At 41.1% G+C, this 10,830-nt stretch overlaps 1 protein-coding gene across 1 annotated transcript in view; it reads left to right on the top strand.

Annotated features, from left to right (window-relative positions):
• The window catches only part of VWA5A (von Willebrand factor A domain containing 5A), a 36,814-nt gene extending 33,517 nt beyond the window's left edge, over positions 1-3,297 (top strand). Inside the window, exons 18-19 of the mRNA XM_044919449.1 lie at positions 1,536-1,662; positions 2,222-3,297. Coding sequence (XP_044775384.1) covers positions 1,536-1,662; positions 2,222-2,301 — 207 coding nt within the window. The 3' untranslated portion in view covers positions 2,302-3,297. The remainder of the gene's footprint in view (positions 1-1,535; positions 1,663-2,221) is intronic.
• Positions 3,298-10,830: the final 7,533 nt, after the last annotated feature.

Below are 10,830 nucleotides of genomic sequence, written 5' to 3'. Positions count from 1 at the left end.
CCCGATGCAGGGCTCAATCCCAGGACCCTGGGATCATGACCTGAGCCGAAGGCAGATGCTTAACCAACTGATCCACCAGGTGCCCCAGGAATTGAGAATTTTGATTGAAACAGGACTCCTCAGAGAAGACTTGATAGCTGTTTCCAAAGTTTAAAGGTCATGATATAAAAGAGCAATTTCTCTTGATCTGTTGACTCTAAAAACTAAAGTTGGGACCATGGGTGAAAACTCACAGGAGACCATTTTCCGTTCTGTGGCAGAGACTCTCTCTTAAGTGACGTGAGCAGGATGACTCGAATCAGAATATTGGGCCTCCAGTCCCAACTGTGTCATTTGTTAGAAGGCTAACTTTGGGCAAATCATTTCACTTTTGTGTGAATCAGTTTTCTCTCTTAAAAATGTCATTATTGATAATTCTTCTTTTTTTGTTTGGCAAAGATTCAAATGAAAATACATTATAAAATACAAAGCAATTATCCACATGTTTCTCTTCTCATAGCTTAGTCATCCTTGTTGGGGATGTTGTAGGAGTTTTAAGCACTGTCCTGATGGTTATGCTGGATTTAAAACTTAAGACTTTTCTACCTTAAGACTCAGGGGATTCCAAAGATACAAATGTAGGGATCTGAAGGGGTACGTGCACCGGGATGTTTATAGCAGCAATGTCCACAATAGCCAAATTGTGGAAAGAGCCAAGATGTCCATCGACAGATGAATGGATAAAGAAGAAGTGGTATATATATACAATGGAATATTATGCAGCCATCAAAAGGAATGAGATCTTGCCATTTGCAATGATGTGGATGGAACTGGAGGGTGTTATGCTGAGCGAAATAAGTCAAACAGAGAAAGACATGTATCATATGACCTCACTGATATGAGGAATTCTTAATCTCAGGAAACAAACTGAGGGTTGCTGGAGTGGGGGGTGGGGTGGGAGGGATGGGGTGGCTGGGTGATAGACATTGGGGAGGGTATGTGCTATGGTGAGCGCTGTGAATTGTGCAAGACTGTTGAATCACAGATCTGTACCTCCGAAACAAATAATGCAATATATGTTAAGAAAAAAAAAAAGATAGCAGGAGGGGAAGAATGAAGCGGGGGGAGTTGGAGGGGGAGACGAACCATGAGAGATGATGGACTCTGAAAAACAAACTGAGGGTTCTAGAGGGGAGGGGGGTGGGAGGATGGGTTAGCCTGGTGGTGGGTATTGAGGAGGGCACATTCTGCATGGAGCACTGGGTGTTATGCACAAACAATGAATCATGGAACACCACATCTAAAACTAATGATATAATGTATGGGGATTAACATAACAATAAAAAATTTAAAAAAAAAGACTCAGGGGATTATTGCCCTGACGTTCAGGGCCTGGCATTATACAAGTAGTAGAGGAGGTACAGAGAGAACAGGTCATCACATTTAATAGCAGGTTGGGGCAAAGTGAGTGAGGAGGGAGCGGAGCTGTTTGCATCCCCTTGAGGGGCTTCCAGCTCCAACTGGAGGCTTCAGGGGAGTCTTTGTCTATTGTACAGGATGCAAATTCCTCAAGCTGGGCCACAGTCCTGGCAGTGGTCTGGCTGCATTCCAATGCTAAGCAAATGAAGGGTGAGTGGGAACTTCTGGAAAAGAAGGCCAGAACCTGGATTCACATCCATGCAGGTAGGAGTTCAATGCTAAGACCCCCTCTCCTTCCTTCCTTAGGAAGCTAATCATCTTCCCTGGCACGGAGCCTCCAGGCCTGCTTGAAGGTGACTGGGGAGGAGTTCTCATAGTCCCCTCCCCTGACCGTCCTGGTTCAGACCTTTTCTGGTCTCCCAGATAATCCTCTCCTTGGTAGGATGAGGGTGTGATCTTAAATTGGGGGAGAGGAGAGGTGAGTAAAGAGGGAAAGGGACATGGATGGGGACTGTGAATTGTGAGAAGGACATGAAGTGGCATTTGTTCTCCTCACTGTCTCAGCACTATGCTGAGTATAGGGTTGGACAGGAGCTCTCACTCCTGGGGGATTTATTATCTCACTACTGTTGAGTATTTCTGGGACCAGAGAAGGTGAAAGGGACTCTGGGCAGTAAGAAGACCGAAGTCAGAGGTGTTGAAGAAAGACAGGAGCCAGGAGTCAGGGTAGCTGATCAGGCAGGTGTATGGAGAGTCTCGGGGGAAGAGTATTTATTCTCACCATGGTTGTTCAGCCCTAATTCTTGTTTTCTCCTCATAACAGCCTCCATCATGCAAGAGCTTGTGAAAGCTGCTATTGTTTTCACCAAGTCATCCGTGGACCCCTCCATCTTTGCCCTCTGAGGACACTGTCCAGAAAAACAAGTGTCTCTCCCACGCTACTGCTCTTTGCTTTATGCTCTCCTGCTGTGGTATTATTTTTGTATTTTACCTTGATCCTATCAGTTTCTTGCCGTCAGAGTGAAGGATGCGCACATCCCACCTTGCCTCTCTGTTCCAGGTTCCCTTTGGGTGGAAGGTGGATGATCCACCTTCCCCAGCATACCCTCAGCCCAGCGTCAGTGGCCCCAGAACCTGTTCCCTTTCTTGGAGGGATTTCAAGTGTTCTTAGGCAGTAACGTTCCTCCCAGGTTTTCCAGAGTGACCACATGAAAAACAGGTGGCGTGCATGCCACACCCAAGGGTACAGCACTGATGTTAGGGATGCCTGAATAAGAGTATGCTGTGCATTATATTTATCTATTCCCTTTGATCTTATATACTTATCAGGACCAGACAAGTGAGCTATCCAATTTTCTATTCTAAGATAGGATGGAGAATTGGAGGGGAGGTTGAAAGCCAATACTGGGATCAATATAACCTCAAGATCACGAAGAGAGAGACTCCAGGGGTCCACTGTGAGAGATGGCACTGCTGGTGGCCTTCTTGGTTGATTCTGTTTGGATTTTGCTAGCCAATATGGCATGCCTTCCCTCTCACTGCCTAAGGGACTGGATTGAATCATCATTGTTTGAGACAGATGTTTCTCCTGAATTGTTTAACATCTCAGTGAGAAGGTGATAATGAAATCTTCAGTCCTGGCCTGAACCCATGAGGCCTCTAAGCGGGCTCTGATCTGTAATAAAGATAAGGGGACAGGACACGGTGTGGGTTTAAAAAAAGTGGGTTTAAAGGCAGCTTTGCCTGAGACCTGAGCCTGGATCACTCAGCCCATGAGGAAGAAAGGAATTCCCCATGATTGTTTCTGAGCTTTGTCCTACATACTCTATCCTAGTGGAAATGACCTGTTTGATGTCCCCCCAAATACTATTGTATTAATATTAAAATGATTATATCTATACTGCATTTTCTTGTATCTGATCTTTTGTACATTTTAAACCTGCATTGGTTTTATTATCCCTTATATTCCCTCCCAGCTTTGCTGATGCCTACACTGTTCACACCGTGTCCTGCCCTGTATCTTCTGTTGTAGGCTGATTTCCTATCTTACATGAGGCAAGTAAAGGACACTGATCAGAAAACCACTATTAGAATCCTGACAGTACACTTAAATAGTTACATGATAATGGACAAATGATTTAACCCCCCGGGAGCTTAGTGTCCCTATCTGTAAAAGTGGGATTACACTAGAACTCCATTATCACTTTCATCTTGAATACTTAAGAATTCTGAGCGGGACCTCAGTATCTGTTCACTCAGGTAGAGAATGGCCTAGACCTGAGTTCTGTTGAACATTAGGGAAATTCGCCTGACTTGTATAGTGGAGACTGATTTCCCAGGACTTTCGTCCGAGTCTGTTTATAGCTGAGTGTGACCTGTGGAATAGGGCTGTGACATCACCTGGAAGCTAGCTAGAAATGCAGTCTTAGGCAACCCCAAGAACTAGTGTATCAAACAAAGTCTGCCTTTTAACAAGGTCTCCAGGTAATTCACACGCACATTAAAGTTTGAGGGCTCAGTCTTTAGGCTTGTATCCATGGCTGCCCTCTTGATAGGTCCTATCCATGCTATGACAAGAGACAGTTTCTTAAAGACCATGCACGTTGTAGAACTATCCTGCGCTCACAGAGAGATGTCCCTTTACATTGATTATACGGATCATTTTTAAAAAAGATTTTATCTATTTATTTGACAGAGAGATAGAGCCAGAGAGCACAAGCAGAGGGAATGGCAGAGGGAGAGGGAGAAGTAGGCTCCCCACGGAGCAGGGACCTGGACTCGGGGTCCGATCCCAGGGATCTGGGATCATGACCCGAGCCGAAGGCAGACGCTCAACTATCCAAGCCACCCAGGCACCCTGTATGGATCATTCTTTATTACATTTATTGTTCCTTCCCTTTTTCTTACCCTTCAGCTTGCAGACTAGGCTAGGGCTTGGGGACTTCTACAGCAAAAAACAAAACAAAAAATAACAGCAACAAAAGCAACCTTTCATTTGTCTTCTTTAAAATGCAGAATGAACTGTGGTTTTAAAGTAGCATGATTTTGTATTTCCATTCGGGCTCACGCGATAAAATGTTGTGCCAACTGTAAACTCACATTTAAACAAGCGTCGGTCTTCATCATCAACAAGTATGTTTTGGCACATTTTTTGAAGCCCACTTTCAAGGCTGGTGCCTCATGTTTTCGGAAAATAGAAAGCACCATCTGTACTTTCAGGAACTGATGCTCCAGGCAAGGAGCCCAGGAGGGAAGTTGAGCTCAGCTTCCATTGGTCGTCCACACCCTGCAGCTATTTCCTGGCCGCAGAGACTTGGCCAGGAGGCAGATGGCAGATAACACTGCCTCCAGATTTTCCCATCACACTAAGCCCAGTACCTCCAGGGCAGGGGACCCTGCTGCACACAGACTTACTAATGAAGCCTAGTGCTGATCTTCCCCAGTTCCAGCATGGTCACCCTGGGGATCATTTAGCATGTGCTGTTTTTCTCCCAGCTCGGCTATCACTTCCTTAAAAACAGGCCATGTGTTTCTAGTATCTGATTGACCAGAAGAAAACCAAGAAAAACCTCATGCAATGAGCTAACTCCATGCATTGATTCTCCTTTTGGCTTCATTGGTTTTCGCCTCATGTATTGTGATGTTCTCTTGTTAGGTGTAAATACATTTAGGATTATTAGATCTTCTTGGAGAATTCACCCTTTTATCATTATGTAATACCTAGATCTCTGATGGTTTTCCTTCTGAAATCTGCTTTGTCTGAAATGAGTATAGTCACACCAGCTTTCTTTTGATTAGCATTAGCATGGTATATGTTTCTCTATCCCTTTACGTTTAACCTACATACATCTTTATATTCAAAGTAGGCTTCCTGTAGACAGCATATACTTGGGTCCTTTTTTTTTTTTTTTAATCCACTCTGACAATCTCTTTTTTTTTTTATTCTTATGTTAATCCCCGTACATTACATCATTAGTTTTAGATGAAGTGTTCCATGATTCATTGTTTGTGCATAACACCCAGTGCTCCATGCAGAATGTGCCCTCCTCAATACCCACCACCAGGCTAACCCATCCCCCCACCCCCCTCCCCTCTAGAACCCTGTTTGTTTTTCAGAGTCCATCGTCTCTCATGGTTCAACTCCCCCTCCGATTTCCCCCACTTCATTCTTCCCCTCCCGCTACCTTCTTCTTCTTTTTTTCTTAACATATATTGCATTATTTGTTTCAGAGGTACAGATCTGAGATTCAACAGTCTTGCACAATTCACAGCGCTTACCAGAGCACATACCCTCCCCAGTGTCTATCACCCAGTCACCCCATCCCTCCCACCCCACCCCCCACTCCAGCAACCCTCAGTTTCTGACAATCTCTTTTAATTGATGTACTTATTCATATTTAAAGCAATTATTAACGTAATTGGATTTATATCTACCATGTTTAACTGTTTACTATTTGTTGCATTTGCTTTTTTCCTCCATCTTATTTTGCCTTCTCTGGTTTGAATTAAGCATTTTATGGGATTTCCTTTTATCTCCGCTCTTAACCTATCAATTACATTTCTTAATTTGTTTAATTGCTGCCCTAGCATTTGCAATATACATTTGAAGCTAGCCTGAAGTCCATCTTCAGATAGCACTAAACGACTTTATGTGTAGTGCAGGCACCTTATATAACAGAGTTTTCCTAATTATCCCTCCCACCCACCCATTGTGGCATTGCTGATATTCATTTCTCTTACCCATGTATTATGATTTCCCAATGCTCTGTTATTATTACTGCTTTAAAATTTATATTTTAAATCAATTAAGAACAAGAAAAGATTTATTTCACTTTATTTACTCTCCAACACTCTTTCTTTTTTTATGTTGATCTGAATTTCTGACCTATATCATTTTCCTTCTTCCTGAAGGATTCCTTTTAACATTTCTCACAGGACAGGTGTTCTGGAAATGGGTTCCTTTTATTTTTGTTTGGGAAAGTTTATAATTCTTCACTTTTGAAGGAAAATTTTTCTGGAAGAATTTTATATCCTATACCTTAAGCATTTTAATAATTTCACTCCACTCTTTTCTTGCTTGTATAGTTTTTGACAAGAAATCTGTTCTCTTTCTTCTTCCTCTTCTCCTCCTCCTCCTCCTCCTTCTTCTTGTTCTTCTTCTTCTATTTCTTCTTTTTCTTCTTCTTCTTCCTTCTCTTTAATGGGTAAGGTGTTTTCCCCCACTCTGGCTTCTTTCAAGATTTTCTCTTCATCTTTGGGTTTTCTTTCCTTCTCTCTCTCTCTCTGTGTGTGTGTGTATATGTATATATATATATATATATATATATATATATATATATATATATATATATTTCCTTTTGTATGGATGCTCTACTGCATCTTCTAGGATATCTGTTGCTTAATAAAAGTTAACTCTTTCTGAACCTTGACCTACTTGTCTGCTTATGCCATGGAAATTGGATACTCTAGTTTGCTTAGCAGATGGGGCTATATCTTAGACACTGCTAGATTAGTGATCTCTCTGCTGGTATCTGTCTGCTTCCTCTGATCCAGGAGCCGTTCCAGTATTCTAGCCTGCTGTGGCTCCCTGACACATATCCCATCAGTTTACAGGCTATGATAATGGGAGTGGGGACCAGATAGAAGCACGAGAAATCATTTAAGAATTGGTGATGACTGAGGACACCAAATCATTCAAGAGAAATCCAGGGGTTCAAGTCCCTGATATATCTATCATTCCCACCTCTCTGCCACCAAAAACATAGAAAATATGAGTTTTATTCCTACATTTATTACTTTAACTCCTCCATTAGGTGGATTACATCTCTTTCATAGAAACTATTAAGTTATCAAGAAGTCAATCAAAGAAATTGAGCACTTTCCCACTAGAAGAAAGAAAGAAAAAAGGAAAAAAGAAGAAAGAAAGAAAGAAAGAAAGAAAAAGAAGAAAGAAATAAAAGAAAGAAAGGAAGAAAGAAAAGAAAGAAAGAAAGGAAAGGAAAGGAAAAAATAACAACCTAACAAATTTATCACCCCTTAACTAGCCATCATCCTGCTCTTTTCCATTTTGGCTCATAGTCCAATTCTTCCCCAGAGTTTTTGCAGTAAGACAGGAAATTTTTGCTTAGCCATTCCCCCCCTGCCCCCCCAGACCCCTGTGCTGCCAACAAATAATAAAGCACCTGTCACTGGACCAAGAATGCCTGCTATTTATAATCAGAAAGTTCTGCTGAATGATTAGTTGAGAATCCAGTTGCTTCTGGAATATGCCAGTGACTTACTTAAATTCCTGGAGTAGAGGGAAAAGTATTTAAACAAGGCAGGTGGTTTTCTCTGATTAAAACAAGGATGATTTCAATATAAGGCGAATTTCCCTGCAAATATACCATACTGAGACAGTTCTCTTGTGAAATATCTACTGAACTTTCTGGGACTCATTCCTATGAAACAGAACATGAGCTGAACAAGCTTCTCTCTTTTGCTTTCTCACTCTCTCTCATAGTGGAAGGCCATAATCTTGTCAGATAATACAAATAAAAACAGTAATGACTATGAGGGTATGCATAAGCCTCCTTGAAATCTCTAGAATGAGTCTACTAATAATTCTCTGATGCAAGGACAGCTGCTGTCTGTATAGAGTCATTTTTGGAAGCTGGTGAATGATGTAGTGGAAAGAGGGATAAGCCTGGGAATGCCTGGGCTCTTCTACTGTCTAACTTTAGGAAAGTCACAGTTGCTCTGAGTTCCAACATCCTCATTTGTAAAATGGGTCTCATAAGGGCCACCTTACAACATTCTTGAGAGAATTAATTAAAAGGACATAAAAGTGCCCCAGAAAACTGAAGCAATCACAGAAGTAAGGTGATATTAGTTATGAATGAGTATTTGTAAGTCAGAATTAGTTATGAACATTTTTCTTTATAACTCAAAAGGAAGGGTCGTATTATCCTGAATTTAAGATACAGCTCTACCATTAACCAACTTTATTACCTTGATTAAATTGCTTAAACCCTTTGAGCCCAAATTTCCTACTAGAAATGGGGGGATTAATACTACTTGTGTAATAGATTTCTAGTGAGAACTGAGAGAGAATACTGGTAGGGCACTCAACACAATTCTGTCATATAGCAAATGCACAAGAAATGTTAGCTGTTAAAACTGTGGTCTAAAAATAAAATAAAATAAAATAAAATAAAACTGTGTTCTATTCACTAAGACATCTTAACAGGCCATTCTCATCTGGTGAGACCCTGTCTGAGTAGCACCTGGACTCCCTCCATGACCTATGTTTCTCCTTTTTTTTTAAAAATGTTTTCACAACAGTCTTGGTATTATAATAGTTACTTTTGTAACCACTATGGTCATATTGTAATTTCTTTTGCATAGGGATTGGTAGAATTATCAACATTAAATAGAAGTTCCACTTTTATTTTGTCAGGTTGGTATCATTGAAAAGTTTTTTTTTTTTTTTAAGATTTTATTTATTCGAGATAGAGAAAGAGTGAGCACACAAACAGGAGGAGGGGCAGAAGGAAAGGGAGAAGCAGACTCCCGGCTGAACAGGGAGCCCGATGAGGGACTTAATCCCAGGACACTGGGATCATGACCTGAGCCACCCAGGCACCCTTCATTGAAAAGTTTTGCAGTATAAATAAAACCAAATACTTTCAGAATTAGTAAGAGCATTAATTCAAGTTTCTCATTCAAACTGAGAATATTCTTTTTTTGAAAAAAGATTTTATTTATTTATTTGACACACACAGAGAGAGAGAGAGAGCGCGCATAAGCACAAGCAGGGGGTAGCGGCAGAGGGAGAGGGAGAAGTAGACTCCCCGCTAATCAAGGAGCCCGATGCGGGGCTCGATCCCAGGACCCTGAGATCATGACTTGAGCCAAAGTCAGCCTAGCTGACTAAGCCACCTAGGCATCCCCAAATTGAGACTATTCTTAATGGTACACTTACAAGATGATTCTCTCTACACCTTGGATATTTCCAGTAACGAGGAGCTAACCATTTCATAAGCCTGTGTATTTCATCTACATACATTTGTTAATAATGAAACCCTTTCTTTCTACTCTGAAAATAAATCTGTCTGTACCACATCTGCCCATGATTCGTGAATCATCACATGAAGTGGCACATATCAAGACCACCAGCCCTGCAAACACTGGAGGACCACATTATACCTCTGTTTCTGTTTGGGTACAAAACTCAAATCCCTGGAATTCATCGTAGCATAATGCTTAAAGGCATTGGCTTGGTAATTAGAGACTCAGTTCAGTGTCTTTCTAGCTGTGTACTCCTCAAGCTATTTCATCTACTTTACAGTTTTTTTTTAAATTTTTTTTTAAAGATTTTATTTATTTATTTGACAGAGAGAGACACACAGAGAGAGGGAACACAAGCAGGGGGAGAGGGAGAAGGAGAAGCAGGCCTCCCAGTGAGCCGGAAGCCCGATGTGGGGCTTGATCCGAGGACCCCAGGACCATGACCTGAGCCAAAGGCAGATGCCTAACAACTGAGCTACCCAGGCACCCCTACTTTTCAGTTTCTTTTTTAAATTTTTATTTATTTTTCTGAAAGAGAGAGAGGAGGGGGGAGGGGCAGAGGGAAAGAATCCCAAGCAGTTTCCGCACTGAATGCAGAGCCTAATGTGGGGCTCGATCTCACCACCCCGAGATCATGACCTGAGTCAAAATCAAGAGTCGGATGCTTAATGGACTGAGCCACCCCTACCTTTCAGTTTCTTTGTCAAATAATACCACCTACTTTATAAGGTTTCTATTGGAGATTAAATGTAATCATGAATTTAAAATTTATCATAGCACTTAGCTCATGGTAAATGTTTACAATGGATTAACTGAATGTTAGCTAGTCAATAATTTTTGTCAGTCATTTTGAAAAAGTTTATAGCCAGCCCCTTTATCTATCCTGGTCATCTGCTATGGATGTGTCCAGTATAAAAATATTTCTCTTTAGGAGTACTGACCTGAAGGACACATAATGATAAGAAATGCATAATAAATAATTACTAACTGATAGGTTTCTGCCTTGAATAGTGATGTTTATTAGAGATAACTATATAGTCACATGAATGTATAGATAACTTCAAAAGCAATTGACAGATGATATCATAAGCAAAGGCTTAAAGTGTATAGGGCAACCAAAAAACGGGATAGAATTAGAGCTCATGCTACCATGTAAGTGAGCTTGAAGGAGCAGATATTTCCTGTTTTAGAGAGTCCCTTTCTGATGCTCTTTTTGCTATTATTTCATAGCTGGATGATAAATAAAGTTGAAAAACTAATTGTTCCCTTAGAGCTATGTCTGTGTCCCAAGCAGGGCTTAAGGGAATCTGAGAAAACTTCCAAGGAAGCAATCCAGGGAGAGTGAGTATGTACAAGTCTTAATTGTACAAACCCTATGAGAAT

This window comes from Neomonachus schauinslandi, chromosome 11 (genome assembly GCF_002201575.2).
Source record: "Neomonachus schauinslandi chromosome 11, ASM220157v2, whole genome shotgun sequence".
NCBI lineage: Eukaryota > Metazoa > Chordata > Mammalia > Carnivora > Phocidae > Neomonachus > Neomonachus schauinslandi.
This window is presented reverse-complemented; position numbering and strand designations above follow the sequence as displayed.